This window comes from Quercus robur, chromosome 8 (assembly GCF_932294415.1).
Source record: "Quercus robur chromosome 8, dhQueRobu3.1, whole genome shotgun sequence".
NCBI classification, from domain to species: domain Eukaryota; kingdom Viridiplantae; phylum Streptophyta; class Magnoliopsida; order Fagales; family Fagaceae; genus Quercus; species Quercus robur.
Window position 1 is genome coordinate 6,854,825 of NC_065541.1, and position 17,229 is coordinate 6,872,053.

The 17,229-nt window shown below is 32.1% G+C and overlaps 1 protein-coding gene and 1 pseudogene across 1 annotated transcript; both read left to right on the forward strand.

Moving 5' to 3' along the window:
- The first annotated feature begins 4,961 nt into the window (after positions 1–4,961).
- LOC126694371 (serine acetyltransferase 1, chloroplastic-like) lies at positions 4,962–6,512 on the forward strand. Its single transcript, XM_050390608.1, has one exon. The coding sequence runs from the start codon at positions 5,120–5,122 to the stop codon at positions 6,254–6,256; it is 1,137 nt and encodes a 378-aa protein (XP_050246565.1). The 5' UTR covers positions 4,962–5,119; the 3' UTR covers positions 6,257–6,512.
- A 197-nt stretch (positions 6,513–6,709) lies between these two features.
- Positions 6,710–10,825, forward strand: LOC126694372 (premnaspirodiene oxygenase-like; annotated as a pseudogene).
- The last annotated feature ends 6,404 nt before the right edge of the window (positions 10,826–17,229 follow it).

Genomic DNA, 17,229 nt, shown 5'->3' on the forward strand with positions numbered 1-17,229 from the left:
CCCCCCCCCCCCCCCACTAATTTAATGATATAATCTACCACCAAATCCATCTTATTGGTACAAAATCCAAACCATTATTTTTTTAACTTAAAAATCCAAAGTCCAAAATATAATACCTTCTTATCTATGTAGATATTTTTAAATATGGTCCATGATCCACCACCTTAAAAAATGCTAACATTATTTTAGAGTAATTCTAAACAAGGTTTTCAAACCCAGACTGTTCATTGAACCGTAAAAGGGAGAGGTTCAAGGTTTTTGAGGTCGAACAGGGGTCGAACCGTGATGACGTCATAATTAATTTAATTGTAAGGACGCAATTTGTAACGACCCATAACAGGGTTGGGTTCGCACGTAAAAAGACCCAAACAATATGATTTATAGAGCGTGGGTTTGAAAGGCTATGCCTTAGTCACCAGACGACGGGTTTTTTGTGGTGTTCACACATGATTTAAATCGTATTCGTCCTGGGAGTCTGTCTCCTGGAGGCGGGTTGGGAGGCTTTGGTTTTTGGCCATTTTTCCCAGCCTCTACTCTGAATTGCTTACTTTTCCTTTTATACTAGCATGTGTTCCTTATCCTTCGTCCATGTGTATGATCGACTTTTCCAAGACTGATACTTGTCCCATTAGCCCATATCCAGAGTGGTTGGGGGTGGTTGTAAAAGCTGGAGAGTATGACTCTGTCAGGTGCAAAGTATTAAATGGCAGTAAGGGCAGCTTTCCCTGATCATTATGCTGTCCAGTGTACCCTTCTCTATTGACCTAGATATTTTAGATTTTTTCCATGTTGTTCCTATATCGTTTTTGCCCTTCTCTCTAGTGAGACCTCGGATATGCCGAGGACAGAATCATTCTCGGTTGTGTCTCAAAACTATTTAGACTTTAATTACCCGTCCTCGGCCATAACCTTTCTCGGCTCGGGTCTTGAGTCCCAATGTAGAAATGGGCTAGGGTCTCAAGTTATTGGACCCCACATTAATAATTAATTAAAGTCTAAATATAGATATTAAATTTATAAAACTAGCAAAATTGACTAATATATCTATATATGTGAGGGAAATTTAATGATTTTCAAGCATATATTAAATAATTAAATAAGAAAGTTAATAAAATAAAATAATAACCATGAAAACATTAAAATTTATGATTAATTTTTGAAGTAAAGTTGAATATCTTTGAAGGATTTTAATTATAATTTTTTATTCCTTGTAAGAGATGGCTAATTTAATTAAGTAGAATAAAATTATGTTAAGTTGTTTTTATAAAATAATAAATAAATAAATTGCTAAGGGGTTGGACCACATGGTTCTTGCCACTGGTTCGTGTGGTCCAACCCCGATTTTAGGGGTTTACGGAATTGCCACATATGCCCGATTCTTTATACTTAAAAAACCGATTTTCATCCTGATTTCTGGTTTTTACAGTTTGACCTCCCGGTCCGGTCCGGTTCTAAGAACTATGATTCTAAAGACAAAAAATTAAATATATTTTTAATTGGAGCATTATTGGGGCATGGGTTTTAATTGGCTCAATTAATTAAATATATTTTTGTCTTAAAATTATTTAGTCCACGTGGATTAGGAAGTTTCATTTTCATGTGGACTGTGAAGGGTTTTTTTTTTTTTTTTTTTTTTTTTTTTTTTTTTTTGTGCGAGAAGGTAGTGTAGCGCACTTAAACACTAGGTACCCAATAACTTTTCATTGGGATCGTAATTTTTATTTTATGGGACGAAGAACACTGGTGATTTCAGAATTTTTTTTTTTTTCAAGGTGGTTATTAAGAAACTTAAATTATACAAAATTCAATATAAAAAAAACTTCATATATTGACCAAAAAAAAAAAAAAAAAACACGCAGATACATAAAGTCTTACAGTTTCCTTTTATGAATTTTCTTAATTTAAAATTTTTGCATGATAGTCTCATTATCAATGTTGCAAGTTATGTCTCTTTCAAAATTTTAGTTAAATAAAATTTTTCTTAGGCCTTTTCTTTTTGTTTGTAGAGACCTAATATATTGTTAAAGGAACCAAAATTTAAGGAAAAAGTTTGGTAACAAACTTATTTATAACCTAAGGATACAACTCACACTAAACAAATTAACTTCATTACATATTTTGAAAATTTAATAATTGAATTGCATGTTTTTTATGTTCTTAAAACATATGTCAAATTTCATGTAAATCAGATTTTATTTAGTATTTGATCCATAAACTTATTTTTAATGTATAATTTTAGACTACTAAAACTCGAAATTTAAACATTTGATTGATGTGATAGCTATTGATCTTTGACCTTCATGAAGTTTTGCAAGTATGGAGGATATAAGAAAAAAAAATATAATCCAATAATGGATTTGGCAAAATTCACATCTAATAAAAAAATATTGAATGGAGTTGTAACCTTAGTCTACAAAACTACAATAAAGTTTTTTGCCAAATTCCGTCTAGAGTTTAATTATGTTGGGTCAAAAAAATTTAGAGTGGTCACAAATTATTGTTTAATGATAAAAAAAAATCATAAATTTTTAAAGTTTATATGTAAAACTCCAAGTCAGGGTGGTCTTGTGATTACCCTGGACACAATGTGGAGACGCCCTTGATGAAAAATATGATATCAAATATTGTCTTTTACCAAAAAGAAGTTTATTAATGTTTTGAATAACACATATTATTGCGTGGACGATTCTCTCTCTCTCTCTCTCTCTCTCTCTCTCTCTCTCTCTCTCTCTCTCTATATATATATATATATATATATATATATATATGGTTGGGTTTAAGTTGTACTTGGTATAACTCTAAACAATGTTAAATAATCTAATAACTTGTTATTGAATTCATATTTTAAAAATTTTACTGTTAGATTACATGTTCTATATGTTTTTAACGCACATACTAATCAGTTTTATTTATCATAAAATCCATAAACTCATATTTTATACAGTATTTTAAACTATAAAAACTTGAATTTAAAAAATTGATTGGTGACATGATTATTAATATTTAATCATTTTGAAATTTTGCAAGCATGGAGAATGTACAAAGATAATGTAATTCAATAGTAGATTTATGTCTTTACCAAAAAGAAGTTTTTTTAATGTTTTGAATAACACATATTATTGCGTGGATGAGTCCCTCTCTCTCTCTCTCTCTCTGTCTCTCTCTCTCTCTCTCTCTCTCTCTCTCTCTCTCTATATATATATATATATATATATGGTTGGGTTTAAGTTACACTTGGTATAACTCTAAGCAATGTTAAATAATCTAATAACTTGTTATTGAATTCATATTTTAAAAATTCCATTGTTGGATTATATGTTCTATATGTTTTTAACGCACATACTAATCAGTTTTATTTATCATAAAATCCATAAACTCATATTTTATACATTATTTTAAACTACAAAAACTTGAATTTAAACAATTGATTGATGACATGATTATTAATATGTACTCATTTTGAAATTTTGCAAGTATGGAGAATACACAAAGATAATGCAATTCAATAGTAGATTTATTGAAATTCACATTTAATTAAAAAATATTGGGTGATGTAACATTTTTTAAAGTTATACCAAGTGCTTTCTTAAAAAAAAAAAAAAGAGTTATACCCAAGGTTCGTTTGGATAGAACTTATTTTGCTGAAACTGAAAACTGAAAACATTGTAGTAAAATAAATTTTAAATGTGTGAATGATGCCGTGGAACCCATTTTTAATGAAAAAGTTGTTGAAAAGTGAAGTTTGTGGATCTCGTGAATAGTGCACGGGACCCACTGATGTGCTAAAAAGTCAAAAATTTCGGTTACTGTTCATGCATAGTGCATGAACAATAGCTGTTTCAGCAGTGCCAGCTCTATATATAAAGCAATTGATGGGTCGCCTAAGGCCCCAAGTAGAAAAAAAGCCCCCAAATTTTAATCAATAGGGCTTTTTAAAAATATTATAATAGTATTAATTAAGTTCAAATATTAGCCAATGAATAAAATAATATTTTTTTATCAAATGAAAAACAAGAAAAAAAAATGCTACGTCCACAACATTTTTCACAACACTTTCAAAATAAATTCTAAGCGATAGGTTGTTACAGGGTATTATTGATGATAAAAAATTAATTTCAGTGTTGAGTTCAAATTAGAATCAGTAACAAATTAACTACTAAGATTTGTTATGAAAATATTATGAATATATCACTTCTAAAAAAAAGAGCAATACAAAAAAAAAATCACAACATTTTTCACAAGTTGAGTTGACAAACTTTTATTAGTTTTTATCTAAATCCACCATTAACATTACTTTTTTACTTATCACTATCAAATTATCAATCTGCCACGTCAATAGGTGTGAAAAGTTTTGTCAAATTTTTTGTCTATAGATTTAAAAAAAAAAATTTACATGGTTCATGTTAATTAGTAGTAATTTTGCAACTAAAATAAGATAATTTAATTTAAAATTTTCAAAATTATATTTAAATATATAAAATGCCTCAATTTTAATTTTTGCCTTAGGCCTCTAAATACATTAAACCACCCCTGCGTTTTAGCTAAATTTTGTCTCTGAAATGCGTGGGAAAAAAAGAAAGAAAAAATTGCAAAACATAACTTAAAATGCAAATGCCATATAAGTCGTATCCAAACAAATATCAAGTGTAATTTAAACCTAACCCATTTATATACATAGAAAGAGAGAGAGAGAGGTTAGATCGAATCTATATCGCTTATTCAAGTTCAAAAAACTTTATTAATTAAACCAACTAAAACCTGTAATATTAGTTTTATATAAATTTATTATTGACACTATTTTTATTTTACACAAATTAATTACTCCATAACATACTTTTAAAAATGTTTATATTTTTTCATAATAAAAAAAAAGGAAAAAAAAGATGGTCCACCATTTTGGTAAAGTACTGAATGCCTTCCTTTATTTAAACCGCGTGGTTTCCTCCACAATTTCAAACCTCTCTCATCCTCAAAAAGAAGGAAAAAAAAATTTCAAACCTCGCTCTCTCAGCCGAATATCCTGGTATCCACACGAATAAACCTTATTGTTAATATTGTTATTTTATTACTGATTAAATAATATACATAAAATTTTCTCGGGAAAATTTTTTCATTTTCCATGAAAGTTCTTATCCTCCAAGCTCGCTACCTGTCCCTTTCAGTTTCTTTATATAACAAAGCCGGCCCTTCACTCTCAGCCCCAAATGCTATCTCACCTAGCTTTCTTTCTCTCACAAGTCTCCCAAGATTGAAACAGAACACAATGGCCGCTTGTATTGGAGCCTCAAGAACTACCCTAACCGAAACCAACCCACTTTCCTGCGACCCAAACAAGTCCCAAATCGAAGACCAAACTTACAATTACGTGAAATTTTGCCGACCCAGTTGCGCTGATCGTGTTTCCTATGTACCCTTTTGCCCAGACAGGTCAAAGACCATGGACGAGGTTGATCTATGGCGGAAAATGCAAGAGGAAGCTAGGTACGATGTGGAGCAAGAACCGGTATTGTCAAACTACTATTACAATTCTATTTTGTCACAGGGTTCATTGGAAAGGGCGTTGGCCAATCATCTTTCAATGAAATTAAGCAATTCTAGTCTTCCTAGTGGTACTTTATTTGATGTTTTCCAAGGTGTTGTTGTAGAGGGTAAAGAAATTATGATGGCTGTGATGGATGACCTTAGAGCTGTGAAAGAGAGAGACCCAGCTTGTGTGAGCTATGTGCATTGTTTCTTGAACTTTAAAGGGTTTCTCGCTTGTCAGGCGCATAGGGTGGCACATAAGTTGTGGTCACAAGGTAGAAAGGTGTTGGCTTTGTTGATTCAGAATAGGGTGTCTGAGGTTTTTGCGGTGGATATTCATCCAGGTGCAAAGATTGGACGTGGGATATTGTTTGATCATGCAACTGGTGTTGTGATTGGTGAGACTGCTGTGATAGGGAACGATGTGTCAATCTTGCATAATGTGACATTAGGAGGGACTGGGAAGGCGTGTGGGGATAGGCACCCAAAGATTGGAGATGGGGTGTTGATAGGTGCAGGGACTTGTATTTTGGGGAATATTAGGATTGGGGATGGGGCTAAGATTGGAGCTGGGTCTGTTGTGGTAAAGGATGTGCCAGCAAGGACAACAGCAGTTGGGAACCCAGCTAGGTTGATTGGAGGGAAAGACAACCCAATTAAGCTTGATAAGATTCCTAGTTTGACCATGGATCATACTTCACATATATCTGAGTGGTCTGACTATGTTATCTAGAGGCCTAGCTAGTTATCACAGTTGGGTTTTTTTTTTTTTTAATAAGTTTCTTTTGGTATTTTTCTTTAGTTTCTTACAAAAAAGCGGCCTCTTTGTTTGTGTTATAAGTGAGAATGGAAGTTCTCCTATTGGCAAACAAGAGTGCCTTGAAAGTTGAAGCTATTACATATTTGTATGTTAAGAAGCTGTCTTGTATTGGTAATATTGCAAATTGCCATGACTGTTGTGCTACAATACAAAAAGAATTTTATGCTTATTATGGGATGATTTTCTTGCTAAATTTATGCTTTTTATATATTTATTTGTTTTATGATCAGGATGTGTTTTTGTGAATTCAAAAGTTAGGCCACTAAGTTAACCCCAATGGGTAGCATAATTAGCTAGGGATCATGCCTCATGAAGATGAGGTCAATAGTTTGAATTAGGCCACTAAGTCATTGTATTTATAGTAGACATTGAGTGATTAAGCTGTTCTGTTACTGAGATATGCTTTTAGCAGGCATTTAATCTCTGTTTTGTATGTTGCTGATCTCTTTTTCCACGCTTGTGGCAGTCATTTTATTACTGTTTGTAAGTAGTAGATCACTGTCTCTAAAGGAAGATTACCCTATAATTGAGAAAACAGAAAGTAGATTGGCAAGAAAATGGGGAAGAAATAAAGGAAGTTCCACTTTGTATTTGTAGAGGAAGTAGTCCTGCTTTACTTGTGCCAAGTCCAAGTTTTCACTCTTCACATCAGGATTGAAAATTTTGGAGAAAGGATTGGGCTACATACTAGGTATTTGGATACGATTTTGATTAGGATATAACTGAAGATGATTACTACATTGCTGCACCAAAAGGGAGTGCTGTAATTGTTTAGATTTGACAATCCTTGTATGAGAGGATATGGTTGTCTTACCACCTGTCAAAATTAAAGTAAAAAATATGTAACTATAAGCTGCAGGGGAATGCAATTACTATAGTTAATATGGTTGAGAGAATGTGGAACAGAGGTACTTGAAACAGAGAAGATATGGTGGGATTATACTTGCATTTAGGTGTTTTTTTTTTTTTCCAAAAGGGGAAGAATAACATGCAATTACCAAGAAACAAAAGAAGAGTGTGAAAGACGTTGCAGAAAATGAAAAGTTCTGCTATGTTTGTTATAGGGCTACCTGAGTTGATTGTCAAGGTTATGTGGAGGAATTGGAAGAAAATTATGTGGAAATGTATGACAGGATTTGAAAATTAAGCTGGCTTGAGAATCATTAAGTTCATGCCAGTCTTTAACTTGTTTCTTGAGGGTGGCTCTAAGTTATGAGTTGCACTTGAAAGTCCAATATATCAAGGGTTTACTAATCTACTTTTTGCATAGTGTGTAGCCTATTTGTGCAGAAATAAATCTATAACAGAATTCATCACCTATTTGCTTCCATTATCTTTTTATAAAGAAATCTTTTAAATTATTGAGATTTGGCTTCTAAGCACAACACGAAACATATTAAAGCATTGAGTACTCAATCTAATTCTACACGGATGAACATTAATGATGCATGTCAGGACAAGAACTTTTGAAGCAAATTTTGCAACGACATATTATCTATTCTAGTTTCTTTCACATTTTTTCTTTTTCTTTTTTCTTTTTTCGTAAGCGGTTCATAATTTAAAAAAAAAAAAAAAAAAAAAGAAGCTTATGCAAATGAATTAGTCATGACATCAAATGGTTTTGAGGAATGTCAATGATTCCGATATTTTCATTCTTAACACATCAGAAAAAGTTGATTTCCTTTGAAAGTCCAATTATTTTTTTCCTGCCTTTGAGACTCATGGCAAGTTTGGAGGGTCATTCAAGGGAGAAATACTTTATAGCCAGCAAGATCACTTCCAATTGCCTTCTTTGTAATTCCTGCAGTTTCCATCACAGCATGCCATTGCAGCTGGTCTCTCCATCAACAGTACAAGAGTAGCATATCACTGATTAAAAAAAAGGTTATTCAAACATTCATTTATTATATTGTTTAAGTGACATCGATCATATTATTGTCACATCAGTTTATAAGTTTTTTGTCGTGAAATTTGTATTAGTTTTAGCATTTTTCATTCACTTAATGGAGATTAGGTTGCATTTCTATTAATTCATATATATATATATATATATATATTTCTTTTCTTTTTTTGGGGGGGAGGGGAGAAAATGCTAATTGTACTATAAATTTTATTACAAAAAGCTTACAAACTGATATGGCAATGAGGTGACACTTCAATAAAAGAATAAACGAATATTGAATTTTTTCATGTGATTAGTGACATATGTGATTAGGACTTGTAATATATTACTATAACTTTAATATTTTAGACTTTGGGAAAAAAAATGTACACCTAACTCACATTTAAAATTAAAAAAAAAAAAAAAAAAAAAAAAAACTTTACTGCCCCATATTTGGGGGCCTTTCCATGTTAGGGGGGGCCTTGGGCCGGCCCTGTTCCCCAACTTAGTTTATAATTCATAATTGCCAAAGACAGAGAAGCCATACAAAGCAAAACTACACTGGGTGGATTCAAGAGAAATGTTCACATGAAATTTATTGTTTCTTATAAACTTATTCAGTATATAGTTATCTTGAAGAATGTGTTATTATGCAACATGGGATGGCCCCCACTTCCCTTAATAAAAGGATATATATTAAAAGACAGATGAAGTTATCAGACCAAACACAACATTACAGCGAACAAGGAAACAGAGAAACCTACGACATCAAGTAAAAACAAAGTAGCAAAAGACTCTTTATGTACATAGAATCTGACTATATGTGATACCAATTTCTAGATGTGGCTTATACCAATTTTTGTCTTTTAATCATTTCTAACGAACCTTTGAGTTAAATTAATCAATAGTAAGCTATTTTGGACTTTTATCAACCTAAGTTCTTAGTATTAGAACCATGATTCGATATCATGCCACTTGAATACAGTACTTCCAGCCGAAAGAGAATCTCCCATGATACATGCTCCTAGGCTAATCAAGATGCCTAAAAACTTACATAAAGTGCATTCAGTTTCAATGTTAAACTCATTTCACTTTCTCTAACTTCTCCATTTTCTTTCTCAAAAGAAAAATACTTCTCCATTTCTTCATGGAGCTCCAAGCCCCCTCCTTTCCTGTCCTCCTCACTTTCTTCGTTCTTGTCTTCATGTTTCTGAAAGTAGTGAAGACATACAAAACCAACAACTTCAAACCAAAGCTACCCCCGGGACCATGGAAGCTACCTATCATTGGAAACATGCTTCATTTAATTGGCTCTCTACCCCATCACTACCTGAGAAACTTGGCCAAGATGTATGGACCCTTGATGCACCTACAACTTGGTGAAGTTTCCAATGTTGTTGTTTCTTCAGCAGAAACTGCCAAAGAGGTCATGAAAACCCATGACATCCTCTTTTCTAGCAGGCCTCATCTCCTTGCTCCAGATATCATGTCTTACGGTTCTACAGGCACTGCTTTTGCACCATATGGAGATTACTGGAGATACCTGCGGAAAATTTGCATAACGGAGCTGCTAAATTCTAAACGTGTGCAATTATTTCAATCTATCAGGGAAGAAGAGGTATCCAATTTGATTTGTTTTATCTCTTCAAATGCTGGATTACCAATCAACCTCAGTGAGAAATTTTTTTCCTTGACATTTGGAATCACTGCAACGGCAGCCTTTGGCAAGAAATGCAAAGGCCAAGAAGCATTTATTACACTAGCTAAGGAAAATTTAGAGGTGGCTGGAGGCTTCAGTGTTTCAAATGAGTTCCCTTTCCTTAAATTTCTTTATGTAGTCAGTGGATTGAGACCTTAACTAGAGAAAATTCATCAAAAAATGGATAAAATACTTGAGAACATTGTCAATGAGCATAAAGTTAGGGAGGCAATGACAAAGACTGGCAAGGGAAAAGCAGATGATCTGGTTGATGTTCTACTGAATCTTCCGGAGCATGGTGAGCTTGAGTTTCCTTTAACATCCAACAATATTAAAGCGGTTATCTTGGTTCGTATTTTTCTTCCTGCAACATACTATGTGAACAAGAAATCTTGTCTACTTTATGTAACAACATTTTTTCATGTTTTCTTGTTCTCACAAAGCAATAAGCCGATATGCTCCCCAAGTTATTATCTGCCAGAAGGATAAGGGCTGCCTGTTCTCTTCTATAATCCCTTCTGCTATATGTACAAAAAAAAATGTTTGATTATCTAGCTCATGAATTTCTAATTTCAGGACATTTTCATTGCCGGTAGTGAGACATCATCAACAACTGTAGAATGGGCAGTGTCAGAAATGCTGAAAAGCCGGAGTGTGATGGAAAAGGCATAAGCAAAAGTGCGCCAAGTTTTTGGTAGAATTTCATCCCAGTCATCATGGGTCGAATTTTAGATCTGGAATTTCTGAAGTCGTAGATCTCAATAGATCGAGCTTGTGTTGAGCTTCTCTATTAAACTTTAATAGCAGCATCTATCGAGCTTGTGTTGAGACTTTAATGAAACAATTTTTCTTTACTTGTTTCTCGGATCGACCTTCATGTCTTTAATAATACCATTTCATATGCTTGAATAACATACTTCTTGATACATTAAACCCAACTTAGATCTACTCAATTACAAGTAAAGTGCATTTTGTCAAAGAATTAACCAATTATATAAAAATATATGACCCTAACAGATATCACTATGGTCTTGTGAAGGTTAATCATAAGGGTGTGTCAAGGATAGTTACTGAACCATTATAGGCAGCTAAATTTGTAATATTAAAAGGAAAGCTCACGTCATTGTGAGTTCCTCGTGGATTGAACGATGCAACTCAATATTGCCATCCTTGACATGGGCTTGGTGTGGAGAGTGGGAGTAGTCACCTCGTTTAGTCATAGACAGAGACTTGGATGCCTTGTTCAGACTCCAGAGGGCTAACAAACATGATGTTTTTTGTGCTAATTCTAATATATATATATATATATATATATATATATATATATATATAAACATCATGTTTGATTGTTTGTCGACTGTGACCAACTTGAAATTGACTTTTTAAATTTGTCATCTTATATTTTGTAAGTCATGATTTGTCTATATATGTTAAAAACCACTAAATAATAATATATTTTCGGAATTTATGTCTTCAATTATACAATATTCAGTATTCACCCTTTCTAATTTATTTTCGGCTAAATTTCAAAAGTAACTCTCTAAATTTCATTATATTTCATTTCAGTCTTTTAAATTTGTCATTTGTCATTTAAATCTTCTAAGTTTCAAAACACTCTAATTCAGATTTCTATTATCTTGTCATCTATTCTTGCCGTTAAATTATTAAAGCTACGTCATTTTGCCCTTAATTAAAATTTTAATTTTAATTTTATTATTTATTTCCTAAAAAAAATTAATTTTAAATATATCCAAAAACTTAAAAGAAAAAACTATTCGGTAAACCCACCCTCCGCGTAAAACCAAAATCCCCAAAAACTATTCGGTGAACCCAATCAAATTATAAATTACAGGGAGCCTAACACCACAAGCAAGCCTGATAGTTTCAAGTTGCAAAGTCTAGGACGCTCATGTTCCACAAAGCTAATTCAGATAATCACCTAAGTGACCAGCCGTAATTTAGATGCAAATATCATAGCAATCTAAAGACTAAAGGTAATTTAAATGCGAAAGTATTGCAGGGATGGCCATCCCCTTTTTCTTCTATCTGTGTCAATGATGATAGCATTTAAGTGGTCTACGGCCCCCAATCAAATTGATCTGTAAAAGCTGTTCTTTAAGACCTCATGCTGTCGTGAAGCTCTTCCAATAGTCGTAGGTTTTCTGTCTTGCACACCCCCAACTAAAGAGATACCAAGTGATTTCCAAACTAATCTCCTTATGAATTATTATAATTTGATTGGGTTTGCCGAATAGTTTTGGGGATTTTGGTTTTACGAGTAGAGTGTCTTTACCGAATAATTTTTGGATATTTTTTTAATTAATTTTTTGGGAAATAAATATTAAAATTTTAGTTTTAATTTTAATTAAGAGCAAAACGATGTAGTTTTAGTAATTTAATGGCAAGAATAGATGACAAGATAACGATAGTTTGAATTGGAGTATTTTGAAACTTAGAGGACTTAAATGATAGATAACAAACTTAGGCTGTGTTTGTTTTGGGTGAAAATCACTTCCGGAAATGCTTTTCCGTAAATGCGGGTGTTTGGTTGGTCCGGAAAATTCTATTTTCCGGAAATCAATTTCAGTTGACCGAAAAAAATAGGCCTTGACCACAGAAATTCATTTCCGTTCCTATTTTCACTTCAAATGATTTCCGGACCGAGAGAGAGAGAGAGAGAGAGAGAGAGAGAGAGTGAGAGGAAGAAGAGGGCAAACCCTGAGCTCCAGTCCGACTATCGCACGCACCAGTCGCATCGATCTTGTCGATCGCAGCACCGCGCCGCTCGATCTCGCAAGCTCCAGTTCGACGATCGCACGCACCAGATCGCACTGCGTCGATCGCAGCTGCGATTACGCTGATCGCACCGCACCGATCGCACCGTGCCGCTCGATCTTGCCTTCGATCTCACCTCTGCGCGATCTCGCCTTCGACCCACTGATCTCTCTCTTTTTGTGTGATTTTGATTTCTGTGTGAATTTGATTTTTGTTGTTGTGGTGGTGGTGTGGTGGTGGTTTTTTGGTGGTTGTGGCTTTTGATTGCCGGAGTTTGCTGCCGTGTGAAAAATTTGTAGGAAAATAGCATTTTCAGAATAGAACCAAACACATGAAAATATTTTCTACAACAATTTTCATAATGCAACCAAACACTTGAAAATGTTTTCCTTTTTGGAAAATAGCATTTCTGGAAAATATTTATTTTCCAGAAAATATTTTACGGGAACCAAACACAGCCTTAGAGGACTAAAATGAAAAATAGTACTGAAACTTAAAGAATGAGTTTTAAAATTGAGCCTTTATTTTAATATTTATTTTAGAAGAAAAAACTAATTTATTCTCCAGCTCCACCGCTTAAGGATGCGCCAAAGTCCAAACTAAGTTAAAGTAATTATAAGTGAGGCGTGAATATTGCACAAAGATGCTCCTAGATTCCACACTATGCATATATAAGATGCAATATTTACTTTCATACCATGACCCGAAAGAGGAATATTTTAAAAATTTTTTTTTTTTGCAAGATTGATTATATTTTTCGTGGTGATTGTAAGTTTTTATAATTTGGAGTGCAAATATTGTAAGTACCTCTATATATTTGGGTGATTTTTTGTAATTAACCCTAATAAGAATAAAATTGAAATTGAGCAGAATATCATAGCTACAAATAGAAGCCACTGGACTAAGACTTTGATAGCTAAACAGAATAACAAATAATAAAATATTATTATTTTAACATTTTTAAAATTATTTGATTAAAAGAAAAACTAACATAACGTAATCCTACTAAAGAAATCAATAAACAAATTATAAAATTGAAGAATAAAAGAGTAAATGATAGTGATAGATAACTTAAAAGTCAGCACCTAAGCTTGCTTAAAGTAAATGGTCTGGTTAATGTATGTCCTAAGGGCATACATTAACAAATCCGTTTTTGGAAAAAATTTTATCGGGAATTGAAAAAATATTAACAGTTTTTTCAATTTCCGATAAAGCTTTTTTCCAAAAATGGTATATTATTGTGTGCCCTTAGGGCACATATTAGTAAAATCCTAAAGTAAATACCAAACAAGAAAAAATGTATATTTTGGAGAGAGAATCTAGGGTTGGCTAAAGTCAATGTCAGGCTCTTAGAAAATTCCAAGAGATCTTATTAATTAAGAAAATTGTAAAATAAAGTTGTACCCTAGGTTTCATAATAGAGTTGTAAACCTTTTGTTTGCTACCTTAGTATGAAAGAAATTAAACCTAAAACAAATAGGAAAGAAACAACCAATTATATAAGATAAAATGTTCATTGTTAAGTGATTGCGCATATTTCTTAGGCTAAATTATTATTGAGCTCCATCCATAATGTCATGGGTTAGACCGTCTTCTTTCTTTTTGTGTTTACATCCATGGATTTGCGTAAATGAAGGCTTATGTATCAACTCGCTCAGGGTGGAAGAAACCCATCCCTGTCAAGTATAGCTCATGGCAACTTATGTTGGACATCAAATCACTAATCAGGACCAACCTAGCTAGTGCAACTCCTTAATCACTGACAATCCAAGTACAATTGGACTATATATGGTTGTCTCTTGCAACCAACAATGTTGTGATATAAGTGTGTATTCTTAGTAGAAACCATAGTTGTCAAAACATGAATCGTATATTCATTATAAATTTTGAATATATTTAACTAATAACTAATTTATTCATCACTTATGTAATAATATTTAACAAGTTAACTAAATAAATCAAACTATCATTTGTTCATAACATACACATTCAAATTACTTAAATTCAAAAGTGATAATATATTACAAATGACCCAAAAATAATAATTTATTTTCATCATATTCATCAAATTACCTAGTCAATCCCATCTAAGTCAACGCTATTATTATGTTTATAATTTTACAAATTTATTTCTTTATTAAAATTTTCTTCATCATCATTCATCATTAACATTTACTATCTCTTCTTGTTCTTTTTATTTTAATAATTTTTTATTTTTTTTATTATTATTTTTTTTGCATTCTAGTTTCTTGGACTTGTAACAATAACTATAAAAAAAAAATTTTAAAATTTTTTTTAAATATTAAAGTGAAAGATAAGTGTGTATTGTGTAATCCAATTGTAGGAGAGAGGGGAAAAAACTTATAAATATGTTATTTTAGTCGGCAAAATTAAGTAAACTAATAATTGTGTGTTAAAAACAAATCTAACAACTTGTTAGATTCAAATAAAAGTACAAATTTTAACAAAAAATATTATTTTAAAACATTTGTCTATGTAACATACAATATGTACGATTTTATGATACGATACGATTCATATGATACACATACTGTATCGTACGATTCATGAGCATTTACGATATATCGATACGATACAGAACTTTTTATACACGATACAATTTGTATTGTACGATACATATCGTGTATCGTACGATACTAACAACTATGGTAGAAACAACAATCTTATCTAAAATAGTGTCACTATATTCTTTACGTACATATGGTATATCGAGTGTTGTAGGATTAGGAATAGAGATATCAATATGGCTGGTCTAATTCTTAAAAAAAAAATGATGTTCGTCCATTGTGACCAATTTGACAATGACTTTTTAAATTTGTCATCTTATATTCCAGATTTTGTAAGTCATGATTTGTCTATATATGTTAAAAAACGGCTAAAGAAGAACATGTTATTGGCATTTTTTTTCTTCAATTCCCCCTCTTAAATACAATATTGATAAGTATTCACCCTTTCTTATTAATTTATCTTAATATTTATTTTTTTTATCCATTGGTGTTGTACCCTTTCTCTATTTTGTTACGTGCTCTTTCCCTCTCTCAAAGTTTCTCTCTAAAGTGGTGAAGAAGACAAGCACCCACAGTAAAACAATATTTGTTTGGGTGTAATAGCTAGGTGCCCACACTAAATCGGTTACTTTATCAATGGTTCTTATTGATAGGAATTGACTATTTTGATTTATCATGATTTCTAAAGTCTAGAGTTTATATGACAAATTTAGAAATTTAAGATTTAATTTATACCCAGAAGCAAATTCCGGGGTTTTATTTTGGAAGTCTTTAATAAATAAGGGTGGGTTGATGAAACATGCCTTAGTGAGAAGAAACATAAAATAAAAAAAACTTTTGTGGGTTTTAGTTGTTTAGCACAGAAATTTTTTGGGCAACAAAATACTAGAAAAAAATTTTCAGTCTCAACCAGATAACAGGAAAAAAATCGCTTTTGTTGAAAAATGATTTTCATTAAACATTTTCCTAACAAAATATTGTACTCTAAAACAAACGTAACATAAGATAATATATAATGTACTTGGATCAAAAAGATTACTTCACCCAGATGAATATTACAAAGTCTTTTAGAAGAAAAAACTAATTTATTCTCCAAGTCTTCTTTCTTGAAGATGCTTGCAAGCAGTGACGGAGTCAGAACTTAGAGTTAAGAGGGCAGTTTTGTTGTTGGTTGTGTGCAGTGACTTTGGCCTCCAACTTTCATGCCACTTACTCGCTTAGCTCCTAGTTGTTTAAAATTTTTTAAAGGGTCAGATTATTTGTTTTAGGTAAAATTGGTTTACTAGGCTTTTTTATTTATTTATTAGTTTTACTAATGGTAATTTTTGTTGTTGTACTAATTTTTTTGGGTTTGTATATTTCTTTTTTAAATTTTAGACTTATAAATATTTTTTAATGGTCTTTAAAATGAGGAAAATGTTTGAACTACATACCTTTTTATAAATTGCTAATAATGTAAGTGATGAGCTCAAATGCGAACCAATAAGAATTTGCTACCTTAATAGTTTGTAAAACTATTATAAAAAAATTTGTAATTATAACAATATTCTGGAAAGAGTCAATGATATTTTTAAGAGGGCAAAATTGTAATTTTTTAAATTAAATTTGCTAAAATTAGTACTCACATATATAATAATATTTTATTAAAAAAATTTGGGGCACATTGCCCCCAAGTCCAACCATGGCTCCGTCCATGCTTGCAAGTAATCCTACACAGCATCAAGATGCCCCAAAGTCTAAACTAAGGATTTGTTAGGGAGCTGCTTATTTTACTGAAACTAAAATTTTTTTTGCTAAAAGTACTGTAGATAAAAGTAAAAGTTAATTGAAATAGTACAATGGGACCTATGAATAGTATCAAAAAGTGCAGTGGACCTCATGAATAGTAACAAAAATAAGCTGAATAATAAAATAAGTTAGCAAAAATAAGTGGTGCCAAATAGACATTAAGATAAAATAATTACGACTGAGGCGTGAATATTGCACAAAGTTGCTCCTATAG

Excerpts from the sequence above, each read along its gene's own strand:
- LOC126694371 (XM_050390608.1), top strand. The coding sequence starts at position 5,120 with ATGAAAGTTCTTATCCTCCAAGCTCGCTACCTGTCCCTTTCAGTTTCT.